This window comes from Eutrigla gurnardus (assembly GCF_963514095.1).
Source record: "Eutrigla gurnardus genome assembly, chromosome: 18".
NCBI classification, from domain to species: Eukaryota; Metazoa; Chordata; class Actinopteri; order Perciformes; family Triglidae; genus Eutrigla; species Eutrigla gurnardus.
In genome coordinates, this window is record NC_139929.1 from 23,510,206 (window position 1) to 23,527,830 (window position 17,625).

Consider the following 17,625-nt stretch of genomic DNA (forward strand, 5'->3'; position numbering starts at 1 on the left):
ACTTCTGTCTTTCAAGGCGTTCCACGGAGAACCTCGTCCACTGCTTACTAACAGAACAGATGGGTTCCATGTCCATAGTTCCACGGTGGTGATGGGGGTGACAGCGACGAAGCCCAGCCACTCCAGCAGTCCTGGGACATCCTCAGAGTCTCCAGCAGTCCTGGATATAAGAATTATAACATTTAAACCACATTTTCTTAAGTGAAGCCTCTCAGAGCAGCATTCCTCCTGCCGGTGAACTTCTCCTCATCGTTCCCCCCACTGAATGAGGCGCCCGGTGTCTGCATCCGTCTCTTTAACGGACAACGGTGCACGGCGTTATTAATCACCGTTAGTAAATATATAACCACGGTTTAACATAAGCACTATATTATTAGTTAACGTCGGTAAAAACGGCACATTTGCCGCTTCGCTTGCGCTCGCTAACCCCTATGGTAAATTACCGTCAGTAGGCTAGCCGGCTGGCAGGACCTTCAATTCGTAACGTTAACGTACAATGCCAACAACAATAAAGTAACGTTCATTATCAATACGATTTAAAAGTCAGCTGGAAACATAAAAGTCATGTTACAGTTTACTTACATGTGTACGCGGTTTGTGTCGGGCTGTCGCCAGAATCACCGCAGTCGTCCGCCATTATCCAAAACTTTTCAGAAGTCAGACGAGCCACAATGCATTTTGGGAAGTTGAGTAGATTTAGCAAGATCCGCTGTATACTCAGAAATTCTTGCCAATGCAGTATACACTTGTGCTCATAAGTTTACATACCCTGGGAGAATTTATGATTTCTTGGCCATTCTTCAGAGAATATGAATGATAACGCAAAAGCCTTTCTTCCACTCATGTTTAATGGTTGGCTGAAGCTTTTATTGGCAAACAACTGTGTTTACACTTTTTAAATCAAAATGAAAAAAGAAAGTACCCAAATGACCCTGATCAAAAGTTTACATACCCCAGTGACTCTCACCTGATAACATGCACAAAAGTTGACACAAACAGGTTTGAATGGCCAATCAAGGTTCCCATCCTCACCTGTGACCTGTTTGTTTGTAATTAGTGTGTGTGTATAAAAGGTCAGTGAGTTTCTGGGCTTCTGACAGACCATTGCATCTTCCATCCAGTGCTGCACAGACGTTTCTGGATTCTGAGTCATGGGGAAAGCAAAAGAATTGTCAAAGGATCTGCGAGAAAAGGTAATCGAACTGCATAAAACAGGAAAGGGGTATAAAAAGATATCCAAGGACTTGAGAATGCCAATCAGCAGTGTTCAAACACTGATTAAGAAGTGGAAAATGTGGGATTCTGTTGAAACCAAACCACGGTCAGGTAGACCAGCAAAGATTTCAGCCACAACTGCCAGGAAAATTGTTCGAGATGCAAAGAAAAATCCACAAATAACTTCAGCTGAAATACAGGACTCACTGAAAAATTGTGGTGTGGCTGTTTCAAGATGCACAAAAGGAGGCACTTGAAGAAAAATGGGCTGCATGGTTGAGTCGCCAGAAGAAAGCCATTTCTGCGCAAATGTCACAAAGTATCCCGCTTACATTATGCCAAACAGCACAGAGACAAGCCTCAAAACTTCTGGAACAAAGAAATTTGGAGTGATGAGACCAAAATTGAACTTTTTGGCCACAACCATAAACGTTACATTTGGAGAGGAGTCAACAAGGCCTATGATGAAAGGAACACCATTCCTACTGTGAAACACGGAGGTGGATCACTGATGTTTTGGGGATGTGTGAGCTACAAAGGCACAGGAAACTTGGCCAAAATTGATGGCAAGATGAATGCAGCATGTTATCAAAAAATACTGGAGGAAAATTTGCACTCATCAGCCCGGAAGCTGCGCATGGGACGTTTTTGGACATTCCAACATGACAATGATCCAAAACACAAGGCCAAGTCGACCTGTCATTGGCTACAGCAGAACAAAGTGAAGGTTCTGGAGTGGCCATCTCAATCTCCTGACCTCAATATCATTGTGCCACTCTGGGGAGATCTCAAACGTGCAGTTCATGCAAGACAGCCCAAGAACTTACAGGAACTGGAGGCTTTTTGCCAAGAAGAATGGGCAGCTTTGCCATCTGAGAAAATAAAGAACCTCATCCACAACTACCACAAAAGACTTCAAGCTGTCATTGATGTTAAAGGGGGCAATACACGGTATTAACAACTGGGGTATGTAAACTTTTGATCAGGGTAATTTGGGTACTTTCTTTTTTCATTTTGATTTAAAAAGTGTAAACACAGTTGTTTGCCAATAAATAGCTTCACCCAACCATTAAACATGAGTGGAAGAAAGGCCTTTGTGTTATCATTCATATTCTCTGAAGAATGCCCAAAAAATCATAAATTCTCCCAGGGTATGTAAACTTATGAGCACAAGTGTACATCCGGGCATTTCTCGCGTACACAAATTCACATACTATTGTATGTGAACGCACTACGTACTCAAATTTACGTCACAATTAAGTACGAGTAGGACGTTAGTATGGCATTTCGAACACAGCCGAGATCTATGATCTATGAACCCATCCTTGACCCTCTAGCAGAACTACGACCAGCCATTATAAAGCAGTTTATAGTTGTTAATGTTGTGTCAAAAGGTACTGCATTTAAACATGTTACTGCGCAAGTTTCCTGGCTTCATCCCCATCCGGACAGACATTTTTATGGAAAGCCAATAGAAGTTTGGAGCTTGCAGGGAACAGACACGTCATACCCAGCATCATTTCTGCCTGTTGAGCGCATTGCTGGGAGATGTGTGGTTAACACATCCACTGTGCATTTAAGCACAGAAAGGGTCACTGTAGTCATGCCACTATGCACAGTGGTTGAGCTCTAGGAGACTGTGATGTTGTTTGCATGAATGTACATTTTACCTTTGTGGCAAAGCCTGATTAAAAGTAATTGTTGAAGCAAATTGTTTTGTGTATCTTTGAATGAAGATGAAATGAAGTTATATCTTTGAATGAAGATGAAATGAAGTTAACACCTTTCAGAAAAATGACACCTTTCAGAAAAACTCCCCCTGCTACCCTGATTTGCATTTGTATAGCTCACAGCATTTCATTTACATGTTAAAGCCTCCCCTAGGATTACGGGGAGGGGGGTCATGGGGGGACAACTGCCAAGCAAGGCCCACGTCAATTCCCGGCAATTCACGTCAGTTTTCGGTGTTTTCTGCAAATTGCCGTGTGCAGTCGTAAACCTGAACCTCCACGGCAATTTACAGGGCCGCTAACTGACGAAAATCCCACTTTTCATGCAGTGGTAGACACGTTGACGCTGTGCATGATGCACGGGAGCACGTTCGCTATGCTAATTTGCATATAGTGGTGTCCCATTTCATAGGGAAAGATCTTCACCCTCATCTCCCTCATCTAGGGGACTTTACTGTCAAGGGCACTCAAAAGCAATTGGAAGTGTTAAAGGGGAGAGAAATGGGACTGGGCCTTTCACTGATTGACCACCTGGTTTGACCTCCACTTATCCATTAAAACACTGTTTCCGCATCTGAACTGTTTTACTGTCGTGCTTTTGGGTTCTTGCCTGCCATTGTTTTTGTTGAGCGTGCCATATAGTGTCTTTTCAAAATGATGTGACGAAATGTTTCCTTTTAGTTTGACATGGGACACAAACAGCAGTCTCTTGAACTAAAGTCCTTTGTTTGTTTGACCCATCCACCAACCCTCCCTGTGTGGAATATTTCATTATACTACATCTGTTGTTCTACCCATAATCCAGTAGGTGGCTGCATCATATACAGACCCTTTCCGAAAAATTAGAATATCATGGAAAAGTTGTTTAATTTCCACAATTCCATTCAAAAAGTTAAACTTTTATAGATTATAGATTCAGGGCCCACAATTTAAACGATTTCAAGTATTTATTTGTTTTTGTTTTTTTACATAATTTGGGTTTCCAGCTCATAAAACCCATGAAAACAGGAATTCAAAAAATTAGAATACTGTGAAGAAACCACAATTTACTTCTCAGTTTAAAAAAATTAAAAAAAAAAAAAAAAAAAAAAAATTAGGATCACATCAAATCAATCAAAATATGGTACTTTCAAAACGATATGTCAAACTTCAATACTTGGTTGGGAATTCCTTTGCCTTAAAGGAGTCATCACCTGGAAATCGCAATTTCTCTTGTTAAAACATGCATATCTGTGTTTGACCTCAGTTGAAACTTGCCTGAAAGGCTGGAGTTTGAAAGTGGCGCCGTTTTTTCGCTTCTGCTCTTTTTCCGAACAGGAATAGCACACAAGGGTGTGCATTCCTAAAGCACGAGATTTTGATTCTGCGCCTTCGGTGACGTCACCGTGGCGGCTACTTGCATAAGCCCACCCCTCTTTCACCACCCAACCCCGCCCCGTCCGCTACCTGAAATCGCCGAAGCGCCCCCCCGGCTCTGTCCTTCCTGCGGCGAATCAACGCGCGCCTCATTACATATTATACAATGCACATCCGGACCAGTCAAAACCTCGCGCGTAATCTCGCGTGATAAAATCGCGGTACGAAAAAGGGTCAGAACAAGCTCAATGTTTGATTAAATTTTTTTTTTTTTTTTCTAATAAGTTTTACGAATTGATCCAAAGCGATCCAAGGGGGGCTGGATACGTATAAAACCAGGTGATGACTCCTTTAATCTCTGTCTCGATGCGACATGGCATTAAGGCAATGTAGCCTGTGGCATTCAATGGGAGTTATGGAAGCCCAGATTTCCTTGATGCTTGCTGTCAGCTCTTCTTTGTTGTTGGGTCTGGTGCCCCTCATTTTCCTCTTGAGAATACCCCATAGATTCTCAATGGGGTTTAGGTCCTGCGAGTTGGCTGGACAGTCAAGCACTGTGATGGCATTGGCATCAAACCAGGTTTTGGTGCTTCTGGCGGTATGGGCAGGGGCCAGATCCTGCTGGAAAATGAAATCTGCATCTCCATACAGATCCTCAGCAGAAGGAATCATGAAGTCCTCTAAAACATTCTGGTAGACTGCTGGATATTTCACACTGGACCTCAAGCAGCTTGGGTTCTGTTCCTCACCCGTCTTCCTCCAAACCCTTGGACCTTGATTCCCAAATGAAAGGCACACTTTACTTTCATCGGAAGAGGGGACCTTGGACCACTGGCCAACAGTCCAGTCCTTCTTCTCCTTGGCCCAGTTGAGACGCTTCCTACGTTGCCTCAGGTTCAAAAGTGGCTTGACCCGAGGAACCCGAGAGTTGTAGCCCATCTCCTGGATGCGTCTGAATGTGGTGGTTTTTGAAGCTGTGACTCCCGCCTCATTCCACTCATTCTCTGCCAGATTCTTGAATCTTCTCTGTTTCATAATCCGCTGAAGCCCACGGTCATCTCTTTTGCTGGTGCATCTTCTCCTGCCACATTTTGCCCTTCCACTAGACTTTCCATTGATATGCTTGGACACAGCACTCTGTGAACAGCCAGCCTCCTTAGCTATGCACTTTTGTGGCTTACCCATCCTATGGAGGGTATCAATGATGGTCTTCTGGCCAGATGTCATGTCTGCAGTCTTCCCCATATTGAACCGAACTGAGACAATTGAACCAAACTGAAGCAATTTAATGACACCTGGGGAAACCTGTGCAGGTGCTTTGAGTTGAGTAGATGATTAGTGTGTGACACAAATTGCAAAATTTGGGCTGATTTCTTCACAGTATTCTAATTTTTTGAATTCCGGTTTTCGTGGGTTTTATGAGCTGGAAACACAAATTATGTAAAAATAAACAAATAAATAATTGAAATCGTTTAAATTGTGGGCCCTGAATCTATAATCTATAAAAGTTTATCTTTTTGAATGGAATTATGGAAATTAAAACTTTTCCATGATATTCTAATTTTTCGGAAAGGGTCTGTATATGCGTGAAATGAGTGTCTGTGTCGGATGCAGAGGAGCACTGACAAAGATGCATTATTTAACTGATTGGAAGTGAGAACTTATTGCAGGTGATGTAGGAAGCACACGGAGGTGGAAATGGTGGACAGTTGGGGAATGTCATTAATGACAGAAGATGTTAATAATGATGAAGGAATAATCATAGGAATGTTTTAGCCCATATTGAAATCCAATAAATCCTATGTATATTTTCAGATTATGAAAATGAATTTGTAGACTGAAATTTGCTTGACAAACAGTTCATCACAATGTCGGATTTATATTTGAGGTATGGTTATGTGTCTACTGCTCTTTTTGAATGATTCCAAGACAAAGGGGAGATTTATTTTAAAATAAATGAATCAATAAATAATAATAAATCAAAGGGCAAAAATGAAACATGCATAGAAAAAACTAAAAGAAGAAAACCTTTTAAAAGACATCCTTTCATTCTTGAAGACAGAGTTGACTTTCACCTAATGAGATTAGTGTTAAGGTGTTAGTGTGAAGGATTCTCTCACTGAGAGCATCAGCTTGACACTATCAGGGAGAATTGCACAATTAGCTGCAGAGCTGCTGTCAGGTATTTCTGGCATCTGCCTTGAGAAATGAAACTACTAAATAAATGGACAACAGCCGTGTGCGCCCCTACACACAACTCATTGGTCCCCTTCTCCTTCAGTGGCCCTGCCTCCCTTTAGGGGGGTACCCCTCCCCCCATCTTTCTACTCTGCCCTCCCTTCCTTCCTCATTCCTCCCACTCTCCCTCTGTGGCCCTTCCAATCTTCCTAGTTCACCTCCCCCTCTCCACTTCTTTTCCCCCCTTTGCCTCCCCTTCTCCATCCCTCCCCTCCTTGTTGCCTCCACTTTCCCTCTTTCACCTCATCTTTCCCTCCAGTACTCCTCTTCACCTCTCACTCACCTACCCTTTACCTCTCTATTATTTCTTATTTGTTTCCCCTTAACCTCCCCTCCCTATCCACCCTCCTTCACCCTGGCCTAACCAGCCCGTGTCTCCTCCCTCCGTTATTGGATCATTTGGCTTTCTCCCTCCTGTCTTTGGGCTAATTAAACATTGTGTATACTGTCTGGAGAATGTCACCATTGATTTTTCTTTCTAAAAGGAAGTAGGGAGCATTTAATTTTGAGAAAGCTCCCACCCCCAAACACACACACACACACACACACACTGATACTTTTACCTAATAAGAACCTCCACAGATATCCAAATTTCTACTACTACTTGCTATTATAAACTGCTGACAAGGTGACACGTGATGACAGTCAGGTTTCATTGTTGTTCCTCTTGGTCATGTCAACTAATATGTAACCATGTTCATTGATCTCATATCTTCTTGAGGTTAATCAAGTTATCATCCCATTTCACTTCATAATGTTAAGATAAAAAGCATCACCAAAGCATTTGCCCACCGAATAGAAAAGATCATTCTGTCCATTATTCATTTGAACTAAACATAATTAATTAATTAATCAAAGGTGGAAATTAATCCAACAACACTTACACACTGTACAATTGAATGCACTATTCAACCTCACAACACCAAAAACCCATCATTGTCACCTTAGATACAAGAAAAAGGCTTTGGTAGAGTAAACTACTCATTCTTTTTCTACACATTACACAGATTTGGCTTTGGGGAATAATTTAATACCTGGATTAAACTCTATACACCATACCTACCCAATGGACAATCCTCACCAAGTTTCACTCTGCACAGGGGAGCTAGGCAAGAATCCACACTCTTTCCCTCTTTGTTGTAGGAGGAACAAACTTCTTTATCCTCAAAATCCTAAGGATGATTTTTAATGGACTGAAAGTGAGTGAGGCCAACTCATTTCTTTCATCCCCTGGATGAAACTCTCAAATTGCTTCCCACACACACTCTGATAACAGAAACTTTAAAATGTCTCATGGGGAGACCTAACAAATCTCCTTGGTAGAGACTCTGTGTTTATGACACACCAACCAAATTAACCAGGTACCCTTTTTAACCAACCTTGACGGTTAACCAACCAACCTTAACCTTTTTAACCAACCTTGACGGAACAGAAATAAACCCAGCATGTACTTCAATCCGTTAAGGCTTTGCAACACCTATATACTTTCCTTAAATGGGAACGAACAATAAAAGTGGAGGGAATCACTTCTTGGATTGAATAAACTGAACGTTTCTATGTACATATTGTATATATGTACAATGAACCTCTTTTTTTGTTATTCTCTGGCCCAACACTCTGGAACGTGAACTTTTAGATATCTCCTTTTCATACACTAGTGAGAATCAGCTAAGGAAAACCAGATCGGAGTCATAAACCTAAACAGAACACAATCCACCAGGTACCGGGGACCCCGGCGACGAACCGCCAGAAGTCACTTCACTGAATACACCAGGCCTCCGCCGATGAACCGGGGGGTCAGTGGGGGTATAACAGCAGCTTAGGCAGAGGAATAAGTTAACCATCTTGGAAAATGTGTCCACTACAGTGGTGTTACCTTTCAAGAGGTGTCAGACAGTGAGACACTGGTAGAGGACACAGGAGACCTGGAGGTGGGCACTGAGAGACCTTGTTCAGGGTGCACACAGGGCAAGCGGCCACATACTCACCAACCTCCTAGCCACAACAGAAGCCCTCCATATGCCAACTTAGTCTTAAATCCCTGGGTGGCTGGTAATCGTCTGCTTTCTATTGCTAAGTCAGACTCCATAAGAAAGAAATATAGCTGCACAAAAGCTCAGGAGTATTGCACCACTTGATACATGATTGTGTTTCAAATGTTTGTATCTGCCTCACTGCCAATATTTTTGCTGCATCAGGTGATTTGCTGGGTGAGAACTTCCATCTATCTTAGCATAGTAGAACTCTAGGCAGTATATCCTCCTATGAGCCAAGGTGCTCATGGAGAATGGCCACACGGTGGCTGGTGCTACTCGGGTTGTCATGATACTTGAATTGAAAGAAGAAGAGGAAGAAGAAGAAGAAGAAAAGAGTAACTGTAATACTGTACGGTGTTTATATATAATTTAGATTATATGTATTCAGCTACAGTCCTGTTTATTTCCTGTGTTTTTGGTGACTTGGCACCATATTATCATTGCTGGTCTAATAGAGAAGATAGAGCAGGCTGCATCCGTTTCTCTCTGGTAGCTGGTTGACATTTCAGACACACATTATTGTTATCCTGTTAAATTAACGTCTCTTAACTCTCTGAGACCCATTGTAGTATACGCTACAAAAGATCATGTTGTCTTTAGAGCGTCATCCATAATGGTTTAGAAACATGTGTTTTTTTCCTCTTAAACTAGAGAAACGGGGCTAAACAACGCTACCCTGGTTGCCCATGTGAGTGATTTATTTCTGACAACAAAACAAATGCGTAAAGTTGTAAAGATGTGAATAGACTTCTCTGTGGCACATTTCTCTGTTTTGTTTATGTATATCGATCATCATTCTCATCTGCCATCTTGCTAGTGACGTATAGAGTTACGTTTATGCATCGGACACTCGTATTGGCTCCCTTAGCGGCTTTTACAGCCAATCGGAAAGCCTAATTTACGCTTGGCTGTGAGTTGTTGTGTTTGCCCAAACGGGAGACACAGAGGAGTTCAAGGCAGAGAAAATGACGGTCAAAGAGTTATTGTAGTGAAAGAGAAAGTTAAAAACATAAATGGCACAGAAGAAGTACACTATATACACACATATTTAGGGCAGGGAGAGGCAAGGACAATTCCTGGCAAAAAAAAACGCCTATGGACACTACCCAAAAGAATATCCATATTTCATAAACAGAAGGAGCTAGAAGCTTCAAATAACTTCTAGCATAATCCAAACAAGTGTGTGAAACCTTCTATGTTGAGCTTTTCTTTCGTTATAATGGTTTGCAGTGCTTTTTTTAATAAAATGTGTAAAAATGTAAGGTGCGTTTTTTTATTTATTTTTTTATTTATGGGCTAAAATCCCCTATTATAGTGTATAGAAGTATTTATTGAGTGATAAACACAGTTAGCTGAGGTTGTGCTGATTCTGGAAATGTGTATAACTTGATGATACTCTAAAAAATGACAATTTTATAGGGCAATACACAAAAGTATGACAAGACAGAAAGTTCTCTATGTGGGTCTCAGATGGTTAATGTAAGATGGGCAGGACTGATAGCATTAGCTGCCTAGCCACGTCATTACATTACTGGTTTTTATTAGCCGTTCGCCGCTAGTGAAATGATAACTCAAAAGACTTAACCGTTTAAAACTGTTGTTGACAAGGGACCATTACTGACTCTCTACGGTCCCCAAAAACACAGTGGTGTCGGTCTTTAAGATGCTTCACCACGTTTGTTGTGCAAATCGACTCTGTGCCACTACTTTAGCATTGCTACCATATCGGTGTGCTTCCCCGGCTGTTATCCTCATATGCTAAATACTTCCAAACGACATTTTTGCTCATTTTCTACTAAAACTGGTAGTGAAGGCCCTCCAGCAGCAATGCTATCTGAGTTCAGTTAGGTCAGTGTTGTTAACGTGAACGTCTTTCTGCAGTGCTGCTCTGGGAAGCGTCAACTGAACCAGAGAGCAGCCCCTCGGACCAGCGCATGAATTAACAAAGCAAATGCCTGCTGGAAACCTTCAGACCAGTGGAAATGCATTTTGGGACTCAACAGATCGGTAAGTGGGGCAGAAAGGTTTTCACAGAAGCATCTGTAGTACCCTGTCATCCCTAAAAAAACACCAACGTGAGTAGATCAAAATATTGTCCAAATAAGCTTTGCATCCTGACAAGCCCGAAAAGACTGTTTACCAAACGTTGGAAAGTAGCAGGCGCATTCCGCACCACAAATGCCATCACTGTATGCTGCAGGAAAGCACCTGGGGTCACAAACGCAGAAATCTCCCTCGCCGGAGGAGTCAGTGTGACCTGCCAATACCCTTTTAACAGGTCAAGCTTTGTTACATAAATGGCACTTCTGACGTGATCAACACAGTCCTCAACCAGAGGAAGAGGATAACAGTCTGGCTTCGTGACCCAATTCACTTTATGGGAATCTGTGCAAAATTGGTCAGAGCCATCAGAGTTATCAGCTAGGGGACACGGTAAACTCCATGAACTGGAGCTGAGCTCCACAATGCCGTTCTCCCACATATAAGTGACCTGCTGTTGCAAATGAAGGCGCTTGTTGGGATTGACTCAGTACAGATACTGCTTAATTGGTAGCGAATCGCCAACATGGAGTCAATGTAATGCTGCAGCATATTGGTCGTCATCTGAAAACAGAGAGACGTGAGATGTTATTAGACCGACCACCTCCTCATGCAAAATAAACCACTCATCAAGGTTTGACATTTCAAAATTTCTCAACCGTCCTTGGACCACAACACTGGACGGGCCATTGATATCCTCAACATCAGACACGGCTGAAGCTGCCATGGCCTCCGGAGAATCAACACTGGACAGGGCCACAGCCTCCTGGGCCTCATCAATCTTTTCAGCACTTGACAGCGCCGCAACCACTTTGCCCTCTGTACTGACAGGGGACTGAGGGACATATTCTCTGTCCAGGTATGGTTTAAACATATATGTGACACAACCTACTTCTCCATCGACGCTCGGGAGTCGCAACTCCGCAGCAGTCGAAAATCATTGATGTAACCAAACAGATTTTGTGGTTTGTTGTCACCCAGCCACTTTTCCTGCAGTAGTTTAAGAGGGCCACAGAGTGTGTGCAAACACTAGCTCCGCTGGACTAAAGCCCAAGGACTCTTGAACCATCTCTCGAGCAAACGGTTGTGTCACCACTGGAATCGGATAAAGTGGGAATGGTAATATGATTTTTGATTTTACAGTACACACACCACGTTTTAATCCTGGCCAGAAAAAACATTGCAAAATGTGATCATGCTTTTTATTCACTCCTAAATGGCCAGTGAGCGGATTATCATGAGCCAGTATGAGAATTCCATGCTGATGAGATTTTGGAACTACAATTTCAGTCACCAAACCCCACTCATCCTGTATGGATGCGTGTCGTGACCATCTCAAAGAAAGTAACCAACTTCTTTCGGTGGAACGGCAGCATCAAAACAAGGAGCTAACGACAAATCATGTTTTTGCTCAACAAGAAGCTGTCTGTGACATGCAAACGTTAGCGCTAAGCTCTTCAGCAGAAGAGGAAACAGCCGAAGTTACAGGAGTGACTACAGGGGGGAAAGGTGTGGGAGGAGAGACTACTGGCGAGGAAGTCAGACCAATCAGCCAATTCCACCTTCCTCCTAAGTAATAAATAATAGTATAAAAATAATAATAATAATGTTGTACTTTTACTTGAGAGATATTTAGAATACAGGCCTTTTACTTAACAGAGTATTTCACACTGTATTAATAGAATAGAAGAATATATCTTAAATTGTCATTGTCACATGTACATTAACTCAATTCAAGTGCCATCCTTAGTGCAAGAATATTTGCTCAAATAAATAAACAAATCAGATTCTAAAGGTTAAAAAAACCCATATAAGACAACAATCACACATACATATCCACACTCAATATTGCACAGAACCCTCAATGAGAGTCAATTCAAGTCCTCATGTAAAGTCACAGGTGAGTGGTGTTTAATGTGTTTATGGCAGTGGGGTAAAAGGGTGTGATGAGTCCTTTTGTATGTTATGGGCTTTCTTGAGGCAACGTGACCTGTGAAGGTCTTCCAGAGTGGGGAGAGGGCAGCCGACGATTTTCTGGGCAGCCTTAAAGTTGTATCAGCGATTCTGGGCCAAAACATAAATTATCACATTCATCTGTTTTTACCTCACGATCCGCTAGCTACCCGCCCCATAAGCAGGCCGTCAAAAAAACGTATCTCTCTAGGCAGCCTAGGCTCCGAGATCGCACACAAAAACAAATGGTACTACCAACACCTCAAAAGCAAAATAAACAGTGTTCCAACCAATCACAGACAAGGGGTGGGTGGCACGTTCATGAAAATATGCGTCCATGATCATTTTCAAAACACGGGAGGGAGGGGCTAGCTGGCTCTGTTTGTGTTGGATCTCGCAACGGAAGTGAGGGCAACCAGAATCGCTGATACAACCTTTAATGACCCCTGGAGCGCTTTTTCCGTGCTGCTGTGAAGCTGGAAAACCACACACAGAGACAGTAGGTGAAGATGCTATCTTTGGAGTAGCGATAGAAGGCTACCAGCACTTTTTGAGGGATGTTGTTCCTCTTGGGGACCCTCAGAAAGAGAGTCTCTGCTGGGCCTTCTTCACCACGCCAGCTGTGTTTAAGATTCCCAGGAAACAGAAGTCCAAGACCCTCTCCATCTCTGCAGATGAGCCCCACAATCGTGGTGTCATCTGCAAATTTGACAATGTTGTTATGCTATATTCTATGAAGAGAAGCCTTACATAGCTCCCCTGCAGCTCCAGGGGAGATTATGCAGCATGGAGGGCTGTGTCTATGGCGTCCTCTGTAGACCTGTTAGCTCTGTATGCAAACTGGTGTGTGTCAAAGATTGGACAGATGAAAGATATGATGTGATTCTGGACTAGTTTCTCAAAGCATTTCATCACCACAGGGGTGAGTGCTACTGGCCGGTAGTCATTGAGACTGGTGATGGATGCTTTTTTGGGGAGAGGAGGTCCGTGTACTTTGCGGCCAATGGATTTTCGTTTTGAAATGAGAAAACCAAAATCGGGAAACGAGCTGTTTCCCGATTACCATATAGAGATAGGAAAACAAAAATCAGAAAATGACCCATTTTCCGAATTTTGTTTTGATAATAGAAAACGGAAAACGGTAAAACGACCAGTTATCTGATTTTCTTTGATGTGCTTAAACATGGACATGGGGAATTAAAATACTGCGTGGAAATCTTCTTTCTCAATTTTGCGAAGATTTTTGTGTTGTGACCCGGAAGCTATCAGTAGTTGGCGGTGTATTTAATTTGGAGCCAAGCTATCAGTAGTTGGCAGTGTATTTAATTTGGAGCCAGACATCCTTGAGACGCACCTCAAAATGGCATTGCACGAATATGCAGGTTTTATTTCAGAACACCGAAATAATGGAATGTCCTGTGGGGATATCGCCACTGCGTTATGCACCCAGTTTGGAACTACACGGGGGTTTTCCGAGAGGAATGTGCGGAGGTGGTGTGCTGAGCAGGGGCTTGTCAGGGACTTCTGCCCTGATAGTCAACTTGAAGTTGAAGTCGCTGAAGGTATTCTCGAGGTAGGTTTTTTTTTTTATCATCCACCTTTCACGATTACCGCTTTTGTTAAACATACAAAGGAATGCTACTCTTACATAAAAAGCTGACCACAGTTATATGCAAAGTCGGGCATCTGACTGGTGCTAATGCAATTTATGGATTTAATTCATAAACACGTTGGTTGTTAATCAACAGAAAATATTTCAGTATTTTTAAAAAATGCACGTCTTAATCACATTATTATCAAATGTAACATTTAGTATAAAATTTACATTTAAACTAAGATGATTTATTATTTATAATTAAATATATATATTTAAGCAATATAGTAGGCTGCGAGTGGGGTAGGTAAGGGATATTCCCACGGGTGGTGTTCGGCCGTAGGTAACAGCAGGTAACAATATCCCTTACCTACCCCAGTCGCACGAGGACTATATTGCTTTTATAAAACAATTTTATATTCAACCAATTAACATTTCAACACGAAGTTATTGATTTAAAAAATGTTAATTTCACCATTGTTTCTCCGCAACAAAAAATAGTTCCAGTCAACGTCTTGGTTTGGAATTACAAGAACTAACAGTTATCATCAACGCGCTTTAGAGTGTTTCATCGCAGAGTGATTTATTAGCTGTGAAAGTCCGAGTTGGGATGTCCTGGGATATTCCAACTCATGGAACGTCTCTCGTCCAATCAGAAACAGCTTAATAACTTGATAGAACCCAATTGTTTTGTATATATATTATGTATGCTAAACATCATACCTACCCCACCCCCCAGACTGGATCGTCTTTTGGTCGAAAAATGATGACTGGATATCTATCCGCAAAAGGGGTTAAAGCTTCTGAAGGCAGAGTGGGCAATGTGTTGAGAAGTATTCATCAACCCTACCACATTGCAAGACAGCAGGTAAGGTCAAATAGCATTGTGTTTTCTACATTTCAATAGAACATACGTGTTGAGATTCTAATCATACGAATGAAAGATTATTGAGTTTTTATTATAATGTAATTCTTATATTTTAGGGTGCCCGGAATCTGAACCCCATACCCTACAATGCAGAATACATGGGTCACAAGCTGCATGTAGATCAGAATGAGAAGCTTGTTATGTTTGGAGTGACTCATGTTATGGCCATTGATGGTTTCAGCAAGAAGGTGGTCGGTCACCCCACCATGCCAATAAAGAACAACATCGTGATTTATGAGGAAGTATACCGGTAAATTAACTTCACAGACTTTGTAAGGTGGAACCCAAAGTTGTCTCCTTAGGAGGACCCAAACTTGAACAAGTACATTAAAAAAGGTTAAAACCTAGATTTGTAATATGGAAATAATTAATTTGGAAAAAACAAAACTTTTTCCCTCTTCCAGTTTCTTAGTTCATTTTCCAGTTTTACTATTATTGATATCATTCCAATTTTGACCAAAAAATGTAATTGTCACTTTAGCTGGCCATGGCTAAGAGACTGATGCTGTTTATGTATATTTTATGTTTGTCTGTGATTTATCTTCAGGCCTGCTGTTCTTTCCAATGGACTATGGGACCAGGTCAGAGTTGACTGTGGGAAAGAATTCTATCTGGCTTTATTCATCCAGGAAAAACTGGCAGAACATCGACACAATACTCAAAGGCAGCCCTACCTTCAGACACCTTCTACAAGGGTAAAATAAATGTGTTGTTAAAAATGAATCCTGGTTTCTTGCCATTGAGGCTTATTTCTAATGAGGGCAGGCAGACTGACACTATCCTTATAACCTGCACAGAACCATGTGATAGAGAGAATGTGGTCGGAGGTGAATGCTCGAGTCAACTACCCTTTGAAGACAGCTCTGGTACAGCTGGTGGACCAGGAGGAACTGGACATGGAGGACAACACATCCAGGTATTGTGTGTCGAACCTGACATGCCAGCTGGCTAGGATTGGCATCACAAATGTCGTACAGGCATGGAATGCACACAGGATCCCAGGTATGATTAATTTCATTTTACTGGCTGTATTACAGGCATAACTTGCTAATAAAGCAGTGTAAATTAATTTTGATGTTCTATTGTAGAGTTCAATCTGAAATGGATTCACAAATGTGTAGCTCAAATTGCAACACTGCAAATCCAGTACTTACTGCAGAGGGGCAGATTCAATTAGTAAAACATGTTATTAGTTAGAATCAAGTTTTTTGGACGTTGACCATGTTCTTTCTATTTTAGATGACTTACAGGTTTGGAGTTGAATGTAAATGAATACATGCTCAAAGCACAGACATTCATCTTTAATTTTAGAGCATATACATTGGGTGAATTTTGTAGGAATGACCCCCATCTGAATGAAGCTTAGTCATTATTGTCAACTCCAATATGCTGTGAAAGACAACTAAAATAACAAGTCAAAACATCATTGGCAAAATGATTACCTCCCCACAAGTGTAACCCCTTTAATCTCACTACTCACTTTACTGTCTTGCAGGAAGGGGAATACCAAACGAACTGGCTAAAGAAGGGTGTCCTGCAAAACTTTCTGAGGACCTTCTGCCAGTCGGTGCAGTTGCAGCTGACCTGTATCAGCAGGAAATGGGATCAGCCTTGAAAAGAGAATCCATTTTTGGAAGTGATCCTTTCCCCTCTGAAGAAGCCCAACAATGGACTGAAACTGAGTTTGGTTCTCTCTTTGATTTGCTATCCCTCTACCAAAATGTGGTTAACCATAACTATGGCCCTTTTAAAAATGCAGTGAGGTCTCTGATTGATATCACCTCAAGACATGTGCGACCTGTTACACAGTGACCTGCAATGTTCAATGAAGAAAAATAACATTTTATTACAACAGTGACAAAGTGGAAGTTGTCTTTTTTTCTTTTTTTTTTAAACGGTCACACAATATAAACATTACAACAAACAACATCTTTCTGGTCATGTACCCATAATAACATCCAACAAACGAACTGAGGTAGTTCCAGTAATGTAAACATAACAAACAATTGTCTATCAAATCTATTCAATTATTCTCTCCTTGAAAAGTGACAAGGCAGCAGAGAGACCCTTCACTTCATGTATTTTATTTTCAAAGTCTCCTGCCCTGCATTTCAAGCAGTGGTCTGATGTGACTAACCACAGCTCCACACAGGTACGACATCCAATTATCGATTCACAGCATGTGGCGAACATGGGATCTGCCATTACAGCTGCAAGGTTAAAGAAATATACATTATAAATTGATGCAGAAAATAACATTTAATTGTTAGTTGCAATATAGAAGGAAATTCACTGTAAGCAATCAGAAGTGTGTTTTATCGCCGAGTGAATGTTGAAGATGGCGATGAACACCCGTGACAGCTGGTCAGCGCAGTGCTTGAGGGTGGCAGGTGGCTATGTTTTGTACTGTAGAATGACCTACTGTTACATATCTTACACGTACCTTTACACACAAGACATGCAAAGGCTTCCTTTAAGGGCTGCAAACCAACATTTGCCATGATCTCCTCCTTTTGAGACTTGGCCAGCTGAGAC

The 17,625-nt window shown here is 41.7% G+C and overlaps 1 protein-coding gene across 1 annotated transcript; it reads left to right on the forward strand.

The window, feature by feature from the left end:
* The first annotated feature begins 13,732 nt into the window (after nt 1–13,732).
* Nucleotides 13,733–16,897, forward strand: LOC311028622 (uncharacterized protein). Its single transcript, XM_084033301.1, has 6 exons — nt 13,733–14,141; nt 14,902–15,030; nt 15,147–15,340; nt 15,638–15,785; nt 15,888–16,006; nt 16,586–16,897. The coding sequence occupies exons 1-6, from the start codon at nt 13,929–13,931 to the stop codon at nt 16,611–16,613; spliced, it is 831 nt and encodes a 276-aa protein (XP_083889427.1). The 5' UTR covers nt 13,733–13,928; the 3' UTR covers nt 16,614–16,897.
* Nucleotides 16,898–17,625: the final 728 nt, after the last annotated feature.

Excerpts from the sequence above, each read along its gene's own strand:
- LOC311028622 (XM_084033301.1), top strand. The coding sequence starts at position 13,929 with ATGGCATTGCACGAATATGCAGGTTTTATTTCAGAACACCGAAATAAT. Across the intron at positions 14,142-14,901 it reads TCGCTGAAGGTATTCTCGAG|ACTGGATCGTCTTTTGGTCG; the intron begins GTAGGTTTTTTT and ends CCCACCCCCCAG. Across the intron at positions 15,341-15,637 it reads ATTTATGAGGAAGTATACCG|GCCTGCTGTTCTTTCCAATG; the intron begins GTAAATTAACTT and ends ATTTATCTTCAG.